Here is a 19,714-nt window from a genome sequence, read left to right on the forward strand (position 1 = left end):
CAGACAAACAATCAGGCAGAAATGTCTATGGAGATTTTCAATCAACCAGGTCAGGTTATCCCAAAGGTGATGTCCAAAGACCTTTAGCTAGACTTCAGAGAGCTAACGGCTGACTTTCAGAGTGCTAATGACAACATGACTGCAAAGAATATGAATCCTTCTATTCCCCACTGTTCAGTTAGAACTGAAGAAGCTTCTTGGATGAGAAGCGAAAGGTTTTCAAGAAGGAAAAAAAAAACACAAAACCCAAGGAAAGTCCAATTGCCTTTTGAAAAGCATCTTTGGGAGAGTCAGGCAGAAAACAATAAACAAGGGACCGTCAACGAGAAAGCCACAGCCCTATCAAAACTGGAAGGTCATTCTACAGTACTATGTAAAAACAAAACAAAACAAAAGCAACAAACCCTACTCCCCGTTGCACTGAGGCTGTTCCCTAATTAGGTAACGAAACAGCCTGCCGGGATAATAATTTAACAGCTAAACAGCTTATGTAAAGATGCAATGGAATGTGGGTGATGCAATGATAGGATGATGCAATATTGGGAATGACTCAGCAGGGTATGTGTCTGTGCCTTTAACAGGCTGAGTATAAAAGGGAAGTTTTTTACCACTTGACTGCTGTAACTACTGTATATTGGAGTTTGCTGTTTCACCATATGTCTTCTATGTCTAGTGTGTATTTGTAGATATAGTGTGATATAAACCACCAATTAATTACAAACCACTGTTTACTGCATGGGTTGTTGTTGTTGTTAGTTGTGAAGTCGTGTCCGACCCATCGCAACCCCATGGACAATGTTCCTCCAGGCCTTCCTGTCCTCTACCATCTTCTGGAGTCCACTTAAGCTCACGCCTACTGCTTCAGTGACTCCATCCAGCCACCTCATTCTCTGTCGTCCCCTTCTTCTCTTGCCCTCAACCTTTCCCAGCATTAGGCTCTTCTCCAGGGAGTCCTTCCTTCTCATCAGGTGGCCAAAGGATTTGATCAGGATCTGGCCTTCTAAAGAGCAGTCAGGGTTGATCTCCTCCAGGACTGACTCCTGAATTACCTCAGCACAATAAGACTGTGCGTGCTCTGGCACAGCTAAGCTCCGAGAGCACATGAAATTCACTTTCAACCCTGAGCTACAGAGATTCTAGGAAATATTCAGCTCGGTCCAAGTGAAAGCATTCTAGCAGGCTAGGATGGATCCAAGTATTAGACCCTTTACCTCTGTTTATACTGCAATGGTTCTGTTGCATGGGAAAGAATGCTCTTCAATGAGAGATCAAACGAGAAATGTTGCTGACAGCAAGAGACCCTTGGGAGGCAAGCGGTGTGCATCAGACAGAATTACAAGGTGTGCGTACAAACCTAACAATGATCCAACTGCTATGTTCAAAGTGGGCAACCGTTGCTCATTCATTGGAGCATCTACCCGGCGACAATCCCACCAGTCCTTTTCATAAAATGCACGAAGGCACCACTGAAGGTAAACATTTCCATAATTACTCTGCCTGGTTTCTTCCATTTGCACAATTCTAATTAGAGTGGAAATGAAAGAATAAAATGACTTGTTTCATTTAAATAACACAGCGGGGGACCGGCGGGGGGGTGGGGGTGGGGGTGGGTTTCTCCTCAGCCTCATTCATAATCCCAGGCTGAGGTTGTTTTGTCTCTGCAGCTCCTTGAGAAGGTAATTTACGATTCCCATTAAAGAAATAACACAAGCCTGTAGGAAGTCAAGAACAAGATAGCCAGAAACGTTTCTCACCACTCAAGGGCAAGCAAACTTGACTGAAAGGAACACATACGTGCTTTGATCACAAGGATTATACTAAGATTGCAAGAAAATTGCTCTGGGATTGGTGTTGTTATTGGCTGCAATGACTCAGACGCTTGGAAAAGCAGACTGAGATACTACAGGTAGCAAAGGGGAAACAAGCTGCCATTTGCATCTAGGAGGGTGGGCATCAGGCTCCAAGAACCAAAAAAACTCCTATAGAGTTGCTTCCTAGCAGTTTCTTTTATTGTTTCTCACCTACAAACAGACTACCTGTACTATCATTTCACCTTCCTGTAAGGGTTATGAGAAGGTTATTATATAACCAAATGCACAGGTATATTATAGGTGGTTCCTTGCTCAATAGTAGCAACTGTGAGAGGGATCTCAGAGTGCTAGTGGACAATCCTTAAATATGAGCCAGCAAGTGTGCTGCAGCTGCCAATAAAGCCAACACGGTGCTAGGCTGCATTAACAGAGGGATAGAATCAAGATCACGTGAAGTACTAATACCACTTTACAATGCCTTGGTAAGGCCACACCTGGAATACTGCATCCAGTTTTGGTCACCACGATGTAAAAAAGATGTTGAGACTCTAGAAAGAGTACAGAGAAGAGCAACAAAGATGATTGGGGGACTGGAGGCTAAAACATATAAAATGAATGGTTGCTGGAATTGGGTACGTCTAGTCTAACGAAGAGAAGGATGAGGGGGGACATGATAGCAGTGCTCCAATATCTCAGGGGCTGCCCCAAAGAAGAGGGAGTCAAGCTATTCTCCAAAGCACCTGAAAGCAGGACAAGAAGCAACGGATGGAAACTAGTCAAGGAGAGAAGCAACCTAGAACTAAGGAGAAACTTCCTGACAGAACAATTAACCAGTGGAACAACCTGCCTCCAGAAGCGGTGAATGCTCCAACACTGGAAGTTTTTAAGAAGAGACTGGACAGCCATTTGTCTGAAATGGTGTAGGGTTTTCTGCCTGAGCAGGGGATTAGACTAGATGACCTCCAAGGTCCCTTCCAACTTTATCATTATTATTATTATTATTATTATTATTATTATTATTATTATTATTATTATTATTATTGTTATTGTTATTGTTATTGTTGTTGTTGTTGTTGTTGTTATTGTTATTGTTATTGTTGTTGTTGTTGTTGTTATTGTTATTGTTGTTGTTGTTGTTGTTGTTGTTGTTGTTGTTTTTACAGATTAGTGGCAGGTTATGTGTTCTGATTGTAGCTTATCTAGCCCCTTTCCTTTCCTACTGAAGCTAAATTCTGACTTAGCTATCCGATTGCCTTTGCTTCCATTCCCTTCTCTTAATTTTGCTTAACAGTTTATCCGAAGACATGCCTGAAGAAACTCAGAAGGCTCAGCGATTCCCTCAGAGAATTTAAACCTGCCAAGAAATTGGATAGAGCCATAAAGCTAAAACTTGACCTGACAAACTATCCATCAAGGCCTATTTTCCCCCCTCCTTCTCATCTTCTGACACCGAGAAGCAACATCATGCCAACAGCCTTCAATCCCAAATGTTTTTCTTTCTGCGTTAATGGATCGAGGATTGACTGCATTTCATTCAAAAGGAATGGCACAGCTGGGCTTTCTGAAGGACAAGTCCAAACGCATCATCCTCAAATTTCATTTTTCCACGTCTTGCCAAGACAAGATGGAAGGTGGGCGGTAAATGAAATCTCCGGCAGAAATAAATAAAACAAGTCCTTTCGCTTCTCCGGGCATGTCCATGGGGAAATGGCGAAGCTGCAGGGCAGGTGTTTGCCATCTCAAAAAGATAAAAGTTTCTTTTACAACATATGGAAAGCTGGAGTTAATCAGGAGTATCAATACACCTGATTGATACACCAGGTGGGGTTGGCTCTATTTCTTATTTCTCAGCCTTAAACTTTACTTGATCTTATTTGTGGCTTCTGAACACGAGAACTTGCACAGACTTTTCCTAATACATACCTTTATGCAGTTTAGCATAGCGTACACATCACTGTAGCACAGCAATAGCATTTACACTTATATAACACTAGTGTGGAACAATGCTTTTTCTTGCACAGCATGTTCTATAAAGTCACTTCTGTCACCTATGAAATTACTGATGGACTAGAATTTATCCATCAATTCATTTTATTCAAGATGCTTAGGATTTATTGGCAGCACAATTTCATTCCTACTAAGGGTGTTAAGGAAACATATTAGGATGAAAGAGTTACATGATTTAGAAGTGAAATCAGACTAACTCATTCAGACTCCAAAATAGCACCAGCACTACCAATGGCTTCACAGTGCTTTACAGCCCTCTCTAGATGGTTTACAGAGTCAGTCTGTTGCCCCCAACAATCTGGGTCCTCATTTTACCAACTTCAGAAGGATGGAAGGCTGAGTCAACCTTGAGCCCCGTCGGAATCGAACTATTGGCTGTGGGCAGAGTTAGCCTGTAATACTGTCTTCTAACCATTGTGCCACTACGGCTCTTATATAGCAATAGCACTTAGACTTATACCGTTTCATAGTGCTTTTACATCCCTCTCTAAGCAGTTTACAGAGTCAGCATATCGACCCCAACAATCTGGATCCTGATTTTACCAACTTCAGAAGGATGGAAGGCTGAGTCAAACTTGAGCTGGTCAGGATCGAATTCCTGGCTGTGGGCAGAGTCAGCCTGCAATACTGCATTCTAATCACTGCGCCACCAGGCTCATATCTTTATTTTATTTATTTGTTCATTAAGTTTACATGCTACCTATCTCGCTGTGGGACTACCCTAGGCAGCTTGCAACAATAAAAAGGAAGAAGTGAAAAGCGTGTAAAGAGAACAGAAGTAAGATAATAGAATATTAAAATGAACAATGAAAGAGAACACAATGAGAAATACAACCGTAGGACTACCAAAAAAAAAGAAAGAAAGATAGACAGGTAGAGAGCAGAGAACAAGGGGGAGATAAGGGGGGAGGGGCTGACATGAATCCAGCAGCCATTTCCAGCATATATATCTTTAGTATATGATAAATAAATTGTGAATGAATTGATTTACTATAATAGATACTAATACGGTCATATGCTGAGTATACGGGCTGCTATATATTTTATTATACTTTTCTTAATGGAGCTATTTAAAAAAAGACTTAAAATTAGCAAATTGGACAAAGAGGAATGCTGATGGATAGCATTTTGGTTTGGGTGCTAATTCAGGAACTGTGAACTAGATGGGTTCCAGCTAAAATGTACATTGAACTATTTCTTTCTCACGAAAGTCTCTGAAATATTTATTATCCCTAATGTAGCTCACGCTTTTACAGAGCCAGTGGTTTTCTTCTTGCTAAGAAAAAAAAAATTACTGCCAAATGTTTCACTTGTCTTTAAGGGTCAGTCCGTAGGAAAGAAGACACACAGAGCAGGAGATGTCTGGCATGGTTCGATTCTTGTTGGGGTTCCACTTGCTGGAATGGAAAGCAAGTTAGTGACTGGCACTGCTTTTTTTTGGTGCAAAATGGATATTTTTCCCATTTCAAAAAATGCTCCCTATTGCCCATTTCAACACACTTTTCCTAGCTTGTGTCAAAAGCAAAAGAGTTTTTGAAAAGAAAATTTTTCTGCACTTTGGAAAACTTAAATTACAAAGGCCAAGTCAATCCTGAAACAAGGTGAAACTTTATAGATTGGATAACAAGCTTCTGATACATAAACATCCTCTCTCTCTCTCTCTCTCTCTCTCTCTCTCTCTCTCTCTCTCTCTCTCTCTCTCTCTGTGTGTGTGTGTGTGTGTGTGTATGTGTGTGTGTGAGTCTATAAAAGTTTTATGGAAAATTTTTCTCGCCTGATTCTTGGGAACATGGTTAACCCAACCAAAACATTATGGATGAAAAAGAAATAAGATACATAATATTTGCATGGAGTTCAATTTTAAGAATTTTACATTTATTTATTTACCAGATCTATAAGGCTACCTAACTTAAATAACATATCTTGGAGGAGTATAAAACAGAAATAATAAATCAGAAAAAAACCAGCCTAAAACCAATACTTTATGTAAATATAAAATACAGTACAAGATATAAAATGATATCCATGTATGCTAATAAAAAACAAGCAAAGTTGCCTGAATCAAGTGCTCTAGCTGAGATTTTTAGAATATTATAAAAATCCGTAGAGACATTGGGTCCAAATTCAGTTATTCAACAGTTGTTCCCACGGAGCACAAATCATGATTTAAACTTGCCATAGATTTCAATTGGTGCAAAATATTTCTAATCTAGTCCACTTGTAATCCAGATATGTTTGGACGGGGTACAGATTTTATTAGATCAAACTCAATGACAGACACAAGTTAAGGCACTGGGACATGTTTTAGTTATCCTGTTGAAAATAGAAGCAGTTAACAAAAAAAACAAACCCAAGAGAAAGTGAAAATGAATTTTCATTTACTTTGTAATTGCAGATGTCACTTCTGCCTTAAAATTATGTTCCTATTGCACGGCTTTCTGGAACAATTTTGCTCTTGCCATCTTTTTGTTTCATGCAAAACTCTCCAAATCCAGAGAGATCACGAAAGCCAATTCATTAGTTCCTTAGCTGCGTCTTGGCAAGTGAGATCGGATTCGCAAGTGCAAAGGTTTCTCAAGGATTCTAACCAAGGGCCAAATTGTCAAAGCCTTACTTAGCATGGCTGTCTAAAAAAGTAGAAATAAATAAAGAGTTAGTTACCTTTCAGAATCTCCGGCAAGGTCTCCTGTTCTCTGCAGAAAGAAAGAAAGAAAGAAAGAAAGGAAAGAAAAAAAAAAGAAGTGACGTTTAGCATTTGGGGTTTAAGATGACGACGTACAGGAAAGCAAAGTTTCCCAATGTGTAACAGTGAAAATAGAGAAACCACCCAGAGTAGCAACTGAGTATTTCAAAGGGGATGATAACTTAGTGCTTGTACCCACTTTAGATAGCGTCAATAACAGTTTAAAAACCAGTTTTTTGAATTTGCAAGCATTGATGGGACAAAGATTAAAATTCTTTTCCCCTCCCCAACCAATAGTTTGGGACCCCTTTACAACAGCGCCATCTTAATTTTTAATCTAGTTTAGAGCAATAAAACACTGAAAAACAGGCTGAAAAAAAAGTCCAGGCAATCTGAATATAGGCTTTCTTAGAGTTTGCATTTATTTTATAGCTGCAAGTTGGATGTTTGTTAGGAAGAGAAATAGCTAGGAGCAGCCGCAGGAAGCCCAAAATTTCCACTGCTAAGTGAAGCATCTGTTAAGCGAGTTTGCCCTCTTTTACAACCTTTCTTGCCTCCGTTGTTAAGTGAACCGCTGCAAGTTGCTAAATTAGTAACCCAGTTGTTAAGTGAATCTGGCTTCCCCCGTTGACTTTGCTTGTCAGACGGTCGCAAAAGGGGATCATGTGACCCCGGGACGCTGCGACCGTCATAAATACGAATCAGTTGCTAAGCGATTGAAATTTGATCATGTGACGAGGTTACGACAATTGTTAAGTGTGAAAAAAAAACAGGAAGAAGACTCTTTTTTTCAGCGCCGTTTGGATGGTTACTAAATGAACCGCTGAAAGTTGAAGACAACCTGTGATCAGTTAGCTTGTACTGGGACACAAAGATCAACGTTACATCGCATCGCTTGCCAAGATACTAGTAAATATAACTGAAGAGAGAAACTTAATATTCAGACTTGGGGGGTTTTTTTGCCCTGCTTTTGGGAGGAGGAGAAATTGCGTAGGTTCTCCACTGTTCCTGCAGAATTTTCACAGCGTGCCAATTACACAGGCACAAGGATAATTTGCCAAACGGAGACAAAATATCCCATTGGCTTAAGAAAGCCGCCCAATTATTTTAATAGGACCTGGCTGTGTGTTCGAATATTTTTGTGCCTCCCCTGCACGTCTATAGATGGGCGAGCTTTTGTGCGTCAACGTCCTTCGTGGGATTTGAGCGCATGTTTCTTTAGTGTTAACGAGACGACGTCTTTCTGGTAGGGATGAAATCAGAGACAATTGGCCAGAGACAACATTTGGATAAGTGGTGGAGTTTTCTGTAGCTATTTAGAATGTGAAACTTGTAACGGAGGACGCTCGCTTGTCCTTTGCAAGTTCAGCATGCGGGGGAAAAAAATGGCACGCTTTGAAGCCAATCAAACAGCTTGAAGCCCCAGCCGTTATGCTCTGAAATTGTCATACCATTTGTCTATTTGCAAACATTGCTAAAAAGTGTGAACGATATGAGATCTGCGGTCTGGAACTTTGGCACATCAGTCATTAGCAAATGACAACAGCAAGTGAAAAGAGACCCCGATGCTTTCATATTGTAAACTTCACATTTGTTATCACTGTCGCAATTATTTCCCCCCCCCTCTAATTTGGGGCATATGGCTGCTAAGTACATTCAGAGAAATGTAAGGCCCTATCTTGGCAATATATATATATTTGGTCTTAGGCCTAAAGATATTTACCCATGTAGTAGGCTGTTCTGATATTATCCTTTTCATCTTCTCATCTTTCCTAATACCTTCTCCTATTGGTAGCTGTGATTTATCACTTGTTATTGTATCATATGATTAATGATTGTAATTATGATCCATGACCTATCACTTTGTTGTTTGCACGTACACTGAGAGCTTCTGCACTGGAGACAAATTCCTTGTTTGTCCATTCACATTTGGCCAATAAAGAATTCTATTCTATTCTATTCTATTCTATTCTATTCTATTCTATTCTATTCTATTCTATTCTATTCTATTCTATTCTATTCTATTCTATTCTATTCTATTCTATTCTATTCTATTCTCTGTTATATATTCCATTCCATTCCATTCTAAATTCCGTTCCGTTCCGTTCTATTATCTATTCTATTCTATTCTATTCTATTCTATTCTATTCTATTCTATTCTATTCTATTCTATTCTATTCTATTCTATTCTATTCTATTCTATTCTATTCTATTCTATTCTATTCTATTCTATTCTCTATTATATATTCTATTCTGTTCTGTTCTGTTCTATTCTCTATTCTATTCTATTCTCTATTATATATTCTATTCTATTCTATTCTATTCTATTCTATTCTATTCTATTCTATTCTATTCTATTCTATTCTATTCTATTCTATTCTATTCTATTCTATTCTATTCTATTCTCTGTTATATATTCCATTCCATTCCATTCTATTCCTTTCCATTCCGTTCCGTTCCGTTCTATTATCTATTCTATTCTATTCTATTCTATTCTATTCTATTCTATTCTATTCTATTCTATTCTATTCTATTCTATTCTATTCTATTCTCTATTATATATTCTATTCTGTTCTGTTCTGTTCTATTCTCTATTCTATTCTATTCTCTATTATATATTCTGTTCTATTCTATTCTATTCTATTCTATTCTATTCTATTCTATTCTATTCTATTCTATTCTGTTATATATTCTATTCTATTCTATTCTATTCTATTCTATTCTATTCTATTCTATTCTATTCTATTCTATTCTATTCTATTCTATTCTATTCTCTATTATATATTCTATTCTGTTCTGTTCTGTTCTATTCTCTATTCTATTCTATTCTCTATTATATATTCTGTTCTATTCTATTCTATTCTATTCTATTCTATTCTATTCTATTCTATTCTATTCTATTCTATTCTATTCTATTCTATTCTATTCTATTCTATTCTATTCTCTGTTATATATTCCATTCCATTCCATTCTATTCCTTTCCATTCCGTTCCGTTCCGTTCTATTATCTATTCTATTCTATTCTATTCTATTCTATTCTATTCTATTCTATTCTATTCTATTCTATTCTATTCTATTCTATTCTATTCTATTCTATTCTATTCTCTATTATATATTCTATTCTGTTCTGTTCTGTTCTATTCTCTATTCTATTCTATTCTCTATTATATATTCTGTTCTATTCTATTCTATTCTATTCTATTCTATTCTATTCTATTCTATTCTATTCTATTCTATTCTATTCTATTCTGTTATATATTCTATTCTATTCTATTCTATTCTATTCTATTCTATTCTATTCTATTCTATTCTCTATTATATATTCTATTCTGTTCTGTTCTGTTCTATTCTCTATTCTATTCTATTCTCTATTATATATTCTATTCTGTTCTGTTCTGTTCTATTCTCTATTCTATTCTATTCTCTATTATATATTCTGTTCTATTCTATTCTATTCTATTCTATTCTATTCTATTCTATTCTATTCTATTCTATTCTATTCTATTCTATTCTATTCTATTCTATTCTATTCTGTTATATATTCTATTCTATTCTATTCTATTCTATTCTATTCTATTCTATTCTATTCTATTCTATTCTATTCTATTCTATTCTATTCTATTCTATTCTATTCTATTCTATTCTATTCTATTCTATTTTCCAATTCCAATTCCAATTCCATCCCATCCCATCCCATCCCATCCCATCCCATCCCATCCCATCCTATTCTTCAAGGAAAAAAGGGAAATTTTGATTGTCTTGCCCAGTTGTGTCTGCGTGAGGGTTAAAAAACCACCAAGGTAGTAGATCATCTCAGATCTCCTTCCTTAGATTGGAGAGATCCCTACTTCCCTACCATATAGGACAACATCCTAAGCACATTAAAATATGCTACAAAATATGCTTCAACACCTTTCCCTTACTACAAAAAATAGTCAGTGTTAGACATTCAGAATTCAGTTGATTAAAATGGAATTCCTAATGTTGCTCACATTCTATTTAAAGAGTTATCATTAATAGGGATCCTAGGAGTCTCCATATTTTACAAAAGGCTGACAATGGCTGTCAGCATCTTGATATGTTATTAGATTAGCTATCATTAATTTAACTGCTTATAGTTTCCATCTTCCCAAACCAATTTGTCCTTGGATTGAAGCAGGGTGAAGATGAGAAGTTATAATGAAAGAAATTGTTGGTTCGAGTCCTTCGGGAAAGGGCGGTATATAAATCTAATAAATCTAAGCAAAAACATTGGTGATACTGTGTAGCAGATTCTCCAGTTTTTTAAGCAGGTTTTTTTAGGACTACCTGAAGATGCTGGGGGTCTACCTTCTACCACTCAGCTATGAATTCTTCCTAACCCATATGGAGCAACACACCCTAGGAGGGCCTGAAACCATCAGAGTTATAGATGCTGGTATAGGAAAAGGACAGGCACAGGGGGAGTCAAGAGAGGAATCAGCCTAGAGTCATTATGTTCCCACAAGCAGTTCATGTCCAACCCACTTTAATTCTGTTAACTATTATCTAGTACTAATGTAGGGCTGACCATTACTTGACTAGTTTAATGTAAGGTGAGAAGAATCAGGACCACAATTAAGTTCCAATTAAGCTGATCTATTGTTTATGCCTATACACAAGAATCTAGTCAACACTAAATTGGCACTAAATTGGCAAGAAAACAACCAAGCTCAGAGGCCACCAAGGAGCCTTCATTTCAACCCTGAGCTACAAATCACTTCCTTTATTGGTAATTGCCTAGTATTAAGAAAGCCTGCTGTTTTCCTATCAGTTGGATGAAATTTGCTTTTTTAATTTTTTTGCGTGGAAGAAGTTAACTTTAGTGAATCCACTTTGCTGAGGTTTGTGCATTTATTTTAATAGCAAGAAAAATAAAGGGTACAAGCCAATGGCTCATATTCTTTTATATATATATATATATATATATATATATATATATATATATATATATATATATATATATATATATATATATATATATATATATATATATATATATATATATATATATATATATATATATATATCCCATCCTGATGATGATGAAATCCCATCCGTCATCATCAGGCTAGTGGCTTCAGCTTCCTTCTTCTGGGAGAAGCATGAAGAAGGAAGCTGAAGCCACTAGCCTGATGATGACGGATGGGATTTCGTTGAAACGTTGCTCCTACACCTTTAGTTCTACGCGGGAAAAACCCGAATAACCAAAGATCCACATACAAACACCCGCGAAAACCTCAGAAAACATATATATATATATATATATATATATATATATATATATATATATATATATATATATACAGAGAGAGAGAGAGAGAGAGAGAGAGAGAGAGAGAGAGAGAGAGAGATCAAATAAATTAGAAAGGGATCCTTAAGTTACTTGAGAAAAGAGAGAAAAAACAGAAGCCAATTTCATAGGGAAGGAAAGAAAGTGTTTGAGAAATTGCAAGGGGAATTTCAGCACAGCGAAATAATAGGTTGGGAAAGCCATAATTTACAATGAGAACTACAGTTTGAGGTTCCAAACACACAACAGGCAAACTGCAGGTTAGGCAAGCCTTCATCCCCCTTTCTCTCCAATCCTGGCTTTATATATTCATTCTCAGTCCATGGTGCAGTTGGCGCTAAAGATTACTCAGGGGTTTTAGAGTCTCCAGTTTCTCTATGTAAGGACTCCAGTCATAGGCAGTTGAGATATGCCAAATAAGGGTTGGCACAATGGAGCAGAAGAACATTTCCCGCCCCCCCATCTGCAACTGTTGCCGGCATTCCAAAAAGATAACATGTCAATGGTAAGGAGTTCCATTGAAGTGTTCAGTAGGATACAGAAAATTGTGGTGATAATAATAATAATAATAATAATAATAATAATAATAATAATAATAATAATAATAATAATAATAATAATAATAATAATAATAATAATAATGTTGGAAGGGACCTTGGAGGTCATCTAGTCCAACCACCTGCACAGGCAGGAAACCCTATACCCTTTCAGACGAATGGCTGTCCAGTTTCTTCTTAAAAACTTCCAGTGTTGGAGCATTCACCACTTCTGGAGGCAGGTTGTTCCACTGATTCATTATTCTAACTGACAGAAAATTTCTCCTTAGTTCTAGGTTGCTTCTCTCCTTGACTAGTTTCTATCCGTTGCTTCTTGTCTTGCCTTTGGAGAATAGGTTGTCTCCCTCTTCTTTGTGGCAGCCCCTGAGATATTGGAAGACTGCTATCATGTCACCCCTAGTCCTTCTCTTCATTAAACGAGACATACCCTATTCCAGCAACCGTTCTTCATATGTTTTGGCTTTCAGTCCCCTGAACATCTTTGTTGCTCTTCTCTGCCCTCTTTCTGGAATCTCAACATCTTTTTTACATCGTGGCAACCAAAACTGGATGCAGGATTCCAAGTGTGGCCTTACCAAGGCATTGTAAAGTGGTATTAACACTTCACATGATCTTGATTCTATCCCTCTGTTAATGCAGTCTAGCATTGTGTTGGGTTTTTTGGCAGCTGCAGCACATGGATGACTCATTTAAGTGATTGTCCACTAGGACTCCAAGATGCTTCTCACAGTTGCTACTATTGAGCAAGGTACCACCTATACCAGGGGTAGGCAACCTTGACTCTTTTATGACTCATGGACGTCAACTCCCAGAATTCCTGAGTCAGCACTAACTCAGGAATTCTGGGAGTTGAAGTCCATGTCAGAAAAGAGCCGAGGTTGCCTACCCCTGACCTATACTATACCTGCGCATTTGGTTTTTCTTGCCTAAATGTAGAACCTTACTTTTTTCACCGTTGAATTTCATTTGAGCAATTGGCCCTCTGAGTTGCTACAGCGGCCAATGAAGAAAGCCTTGAACCCTGACTACAAGAAGTCCAGATATCAGCTGGGTGACTTTGGGCCAGTCCCTCTCTCTCAACCTAACCCACCTCACAGGGTTGTTGTTGTGGGAAAAATCAGAGGAGGAAGCATTTGCTACCTTGAGTTATTTGTAAATTGAATTGAAGTGAATAAACTGTCAATTTCCTGTAAGCACAATGGCACACATGAGAATAGTATTCTGATGTACCACTCTCGAAAATCAGAAAACGCCACCCACCAAACAATGTCACCATCCCAAGGATAACAACAACAAAAACAATAATATAATAAGAGCAGCAGCAGCCATGCAAAAATGCCAAATTATACAAAAATGACACCAACACACACACACACACACACACACACACACACACACATTAATCACACTCCATCTTGAATACATAACGGAAAAAAGAGTCTTGAGAATTTACAAGGTTGATACTATACAATGCAAAGCTGTTACAGAATCTGGTTGTTCTGCTTTCCTCCCAGAAGGTAACAAAGAAGTCACAGAGAGGACATGTAGCATTCTTGACAATACTGTGGACCCTGGTCAAACAGTACTTATATGCCGTGTCTTGGATAGAAGGAAGCGAACATCCAATAATCTTTTCCGCTTAAAAACAGTAAAGACAGGATATCAACAACAACAAAAAGAATCTTCAACTGATCCCTACCATCTTCTCCAGAACATTTCCCAAAAAGGGAAGTTTGGAGACTGGGTATCAGTCGTCCGTTATTGTGGGACCAAGAGATGGCTTCTTCAGAGGTGGACATACCACCCTTTCAAAGCAGCTGGAACGCTCCTCAACCAAAACGGCATTCACCACTCCTCAGATCCAACTTGAAGTAACCAGATTCCCTTCCATAGCTTGGCAGAACTCATGCTGCAGCATACCTGCTTCCTTGAAAGCACCTAAGCTCAAACAAATCTGAGAAGACAATGCCAGGTGTTGCCCTAGTTATCTCATCAAAATCTGCCCTGAGCATAGATGACTGATTTTATCAGCAAAATCTTTATCAAATATTTCACATCAGCCAGCAGGTTAGGCTCATCAATTTGTGTCTCCCCAGCAGACAGCAGGCCATTTTAAACAAGGTTTTAGAATATATTTTGATGATGGCAATAAGAACTAAAAAATAATGCTCCTTTCGCTCCAAACATGAGGTCTTCAATGTATCTGATCATATTTGCTCCACAGTGTCCTCAGTTGGGGCTAGAGGCTTTGTTTCTACCACTACATCTCCTGGAGATCCTCAATAAAACAGAAAGAGACCACTTAGGAGCAGTAACATCCAACACCCTTGTCATCTCTATATCCCAGAAATCAATGAAGTGTGCAGCGAAGCTGCCCACTAGATTGATTTCAATGATAACTCAGCCTAAGTTCTCATCTAAGATAAATGGAGAGCATTATATCAATAAGAACATAGGGTGAAGGCCTAGCTAAGGCAACAGTCTCTTCCACAGCTGTCACAAAGCTTTTAGTGAACTAGAGCTTCCTACATCAACAACTGCAACAAAGGGTGAAAACAAGAGATGCAGATGTCTGATAGTTCATGATGTCCTTATTCTCCATTTAAAAAGCAGATCTCTCCCTTGGCGACTCAGCTCCGAACCGTCACCATCTTTGCAAAATGCCCATAAAATATCATATTTTGGATCCCTCTCTCAGTCCTCAAGATCGTCAGCTTAATCTGTCAATAGTCTCCCATATTTTCTGCTTTCCCATCAAATAAATCAATAGGTCTTTCTCATTTTGTTCTCTGAATCTGTAACGATTGCTTGTCCAATTTCGCTTCCATCCCCTGGTTGCCTTGACAGTTTGAAGCTCTCTAAGTTAACCTTTGCTTTAAAAGGCTGTCGCCCTGAAATTGACTTCTGGGAAAGAAAACACATTAAGGAAACATTTTTAGCCCTTTTAGAAGACCAAAAACCTTCCGTCATATTGGGTGAGGTGGGAGGCAGGAAATCCTGACCTCTAATGCAATCGCATGGTCTCCCTATTCTGTTGGCACTTAGTTTAGCACCTGCCGCAGGAAATTAAAGCTTGATTTTCATTTCTTTATAACACAAGAAGAGCAAATATAGTGGATAGGCTCTTACTTGTTACCATTGCAAACTGGAGTTAACAGAATGACAGAGCTGGTAGGGACCTTGGAGGCCTTCTAGTCCAACCCCCTGCTCAGGCAGGAGAGCCCCCATCATGCTGGACAAATGGCTGTCCAATCTTTTCCGGTGATAGAGCACCGCACCCTCCATTTCTGAAGGCAACTTTCCTTTGAAACAGGCAAGATTTCAACTCAGCAGTAAGGTTCAGTGAAAGAATATGCTAGTTTTCACTTATTATTAATTATTAATACGTATTATACAATACGTTTCCCAATTCTTACCCAGTGGTATCTGATTTTAATCATGTGCATGTTGGTGGTCACAAAAGCCACCAAGGTCACTGATTTCCGAAGGATTTTTCTTTTTTCTCTAGGGAAATGTATCCTCTGCATTATTGGAGAACAGTCTAGGGATCAAAGGGACTAGGTCAGGGGTAGGCAACCTTGGTTCTTTTATGACTCGTGGACTTCAACTCCCAGAATTCCTGAGCCAGCCATGGCTGTCTCAGGAATTCTGGGAGTTGAAGTCCACGAGTCATAAAAGAGCCAAGGTTGCCTACCCCTGGACTAGGTAATCTTTCCTTAGTAGCTGACACATTTGCTATGAAGACTTGTAATTGTTTGCATTTGCAACAAAACAACTTCATGTAGATGTTCTTTTGATACAATCCTATAAAAGAAGTCTACAATAATCAGTTTGTTGATTACAGGAAGCCCTTGACGCAAGATCACAAATGGGGCAAGAATTTCTGTTGCTGACCAAGGCTGTTAAGTGACTTACGCTGAATATCATGACGTTTTTGCATGGTTTTTAAGCAGATCACTGCAGTTATTAAGGAAATCTGGTTTTCCCCATTGACCTCAGTTGTCAAAAACTGGCTTGGGAAGTTGCAAACAGTGACCACATGTTCACACGAACCCCCTGCAACCATTGCAAATATATAATATGTCGCTTGCCAAATGCCTAAAATTTGATCATGTTGCTGTTGATGCTGCAATAGTTGTACATGCATGGACTGGTCGTAGATATCTTTTTTCTGTGCTGTGTAAATGCAAAAAGTCACTAAAGGAATAGTTGTAAGTTGAGGACTACCGGTATTATAACCCTCCGTGTAAATCCATGTATGGGCTCCTTGTGTCAAGTCATCATGGCTTGGAGTTATAGCAAAACACTTAAACATGAGCCAGCAGTGCGTGGCAGCAGCCAAAAAAGCTAATACAATCCTTGGTTGCATAAACAGAGGCACAGAATCAAAATCAACTGAGGTACTAGTAAAGGTAAAGGTAAAGGTTCCCCCGCACATGCGTGCTAGTCGTTTCCGACTCTAGGGGCCGGTGCTCATCTCCCTTTCAAAGCCGAAGAGCCAGCGCTTGTCCGAGGACGTCTCCGTGGTCATGTGGCCGGCATGACTAAACGCCAAAGGCGCACGGAACGCTGTTACCTTCCCACCGCAGTGGTCCCTATTTTTCTACTTGCATTTTTACGTGCTTTCGAACTGCTAGGTGGGCAGAACCTGGGACGAGTAACAGGCGCTCACTCTGCTACGCGGCACTCGGGATTCGACCTGCCAAACAGCCGACCTTCTGATCGACAAGCTCAGCATCCTAACCCACTGAGCCACCGCGTCCCTGATATACTAGTACTAGTACCACTTCCTAAAGCCTTAGTAAGGCCATACTTGGAATACTGCATCCAGTTTTGGTCACCACATTACAAAAAAGATGTTGAGACTTTGGAAAAAAGTGCACACAAGAGCAACTAAGATGATTAAAGGCCTGGAGACTAAAACAAATGAAGAATGCTTGCAGGATTTGGGTATGGCCAGTCTCGAGAAAAAAGGACTGGGAGGGACATGATACCAGCGTTCCAGTATTTGAGGGGCTGCCACAAAGAAGAGGGAGTCAAGCTATTCTGCAAAGCACCAGAAGGCAAGACAAGAAGCAATGGATGGAAACTAATCAAGGAGAGAAGTAACCTGGAATTAAGGAGAAACTTCCTAACGGGGAGGACAATTAACCAGTGGAACAGCTTGCCCTCAGAAGTTGTGGGTGCTTCGTCACTGGAGGTTTTTAAGAAGAGACTGGTCAGTCCCTTGTCTTAAATGGTGTAGGCTCTCCTGCTTGAGCAAGGGGTTGGACTAGAAGACCTCCAAGGTTCCTCCCAGCTCTGTTCTGATTCTGATTCGAAATGTAAAGATTGCAACAAGGATACAGCAGAAATCCTGTTGTGCTGTTGAATTGCACAGTGTAGAGCTGGTGGCCCTCCAGATTTTTTCTAAACTACAAATTTCAGCCTCGCCGGTGTGGCCAAGGTAAGTGATGCTGGCAGAGGCAGTTTAGCAGCATTTGGAGAGCGTCAGATTCCTCTCCTCCTTGCATGGAATGCAGAGGAAATTCTTGCAAAACAGGTGCCAGCTGGGACAGGAAGAACTCATGAGGTTGGTTATTGATGTATGTTCCTTGACGTAACAGCACAAGATGAGTCAGTGTTACATTGCTCACCACATCTTCAAGATAATGTCAGATGATATAAAAACTCCGTAGGTTCGGCTTCCTTGTTTACAGCCAGCATTTACTGTGGCTGCCCCAGCACGATCAGTCTGCAAATATACTTTATTTACTGAGGAGCATTTCCTTCAACTGATTCTTGACCAATTTGCAGAAGAGAATAAGAGAATAAGTGACAAAAAGGGGCAATAATGTAAGTGAATTTTGACTTCCCCGGCTTTGCAAAAGCACAGGCTGATAGCAGACTTGATATTTAAGCCACTGTGGTGGAATGTGGTCTGGATTCCCGGGAAGGGGGAGGCTGCTCTCCAAAGGGAAAAGAGACAGCAAAACGTGGATAATTTAATTGGGAGAAAGAGAGTTAAAACGGCTCCTCCCTAGCCATTCCCAGAAGATACCTGAAATTGCTCAAACAGTTGCTTTAGTCTGGCAAGATCCAGTCTGTCAACGAGGAACATTAAAGAAAACTGCTCTTAAGTAACTCCAAATGTCGGTCTTGGTTCTTGGGGCCTGACATCTTGCCAGACTCTAAAGCAACTATTTGCATAGCTAGAGATGTATTCTGGGAATAGCTAGGTAGGAACCATTTTAACCCTCTTCCTGCCAACCAAACTATCTAAGTTTCACTGCTTCTTTGCTCTCTGGAAAGCAGCCCTTCCCTTCTGGGAATCCAGACTACGTTCCACCACAATGTCCATTCCAAGATCTTTCCCTTGGCAATGAAGATGATAAATATATAGCAATACATATAACTATACTATGCAGTAAACAATACCCCAATCAAAGAACTACTATATCCTCAGCATCATAATCAAGGCAGGCTACTGCATATAAAAAGAGAGCATTCACTGATGACATTACCTAGTTGGGTAATGGAAGATCTGCAAGCAAGCAATCAAGCTCAAAGAGCACCAAGAATTCCACAATTCAGCCCTAAGCTACAAACGATTCTCTTTTAATACATACTTTAACAAAAATGCAAATTGCCATTTTGTCTTCAAATATTCTGTTCTTTTGTACCCGGGTGCCTATTGCCCTACGAGTGTTACAAATGCACATCTTTTGCCTATGTTTCACAACTTACCAAACCTGGCTTTTAAATTGACCAGTTTCTGACTTAAGATAATACGAGTTGGAAAAATCTACTCTTTTAACCTAGTTTAGTTTCCCCAAATCAACCGTCTCCCCCTATCCACATGTCACCTATTTGGCAAGGTTTAGAATTCCATTCCAGCTCTCTCTGACAAAGCTAGAAATTTCAAACAAATTCTTCTTTTTACCTTTTCTAAATGCAAGTGATATGAACCCTATAGTTACTCACGTTTCACGCCACTAGTGTCATTTCAGTCACATTATCTGGATCTAGACATTTGCTTTACATTTTAATATTCCCTAATGAACAAAATTCAGTTTTGCCAAAATTAGACTGGTTTTATTCTCTTTGTGAGAATTAACAAAGAGAATGGAAGGGACCCTGGAGGTCTTCTAGTCCAGCCCCCTGTTCAACCAGGAAACCCTATACCATTTCAAACAAATCGTTGTCCAATCTCTTCGTAAAAACTCCCAGAGTTGGAGCAATCAGAACTTCTGGAGGCAAGCCATTCCACTGATTGATTGTTCTAACTGTCAAGAAATGTCTCCTTAGTTTCAGGTTGCTTCTCTCTTTGGTTAGTTTCCATCTGTTTCTTGTCCTGCCTTCAGGA

The 19,714-nt window shown here is 39.1% G+C and overlaps 1 protein-coding gene across 1 annotated transcript in view; it reads right to left on the bottom strand.

Moving 5' to 3' along the window:
• LOC308673052 (connector enhancer of kinase suppressor of ras 2-like) overlaps positions 1-19,714 on the bottom strand; it is a gene marked incomplete at its 5' end in the record, with an annotated part of 264,161 nt that overhangs the window by 39,865 nt on the left and 204,582 nt on the right. The window contains one exon of the mRNA XM_081336433.1: positions 6,480-6,511. Within this exon, the coding sequence (XP_081192559.1) occupies positions 6,480-6,511 (32 nt within the window). The remainder of the gene's footprint in view (positions 1-6,479; positions 6,512-19,714) is intronic.

Source organism: Vipera berus (assembly GCF_964194415.1).
Source record: "Vipera berus genome assembly, chromosome: 11".
In the NCBI taxonomy this organism is placed as follows: Eukaryota; Metazoa; Chordata; class Lepidosauria; order Squamata; family Viperidae; genus Vipera; species Vipera berus.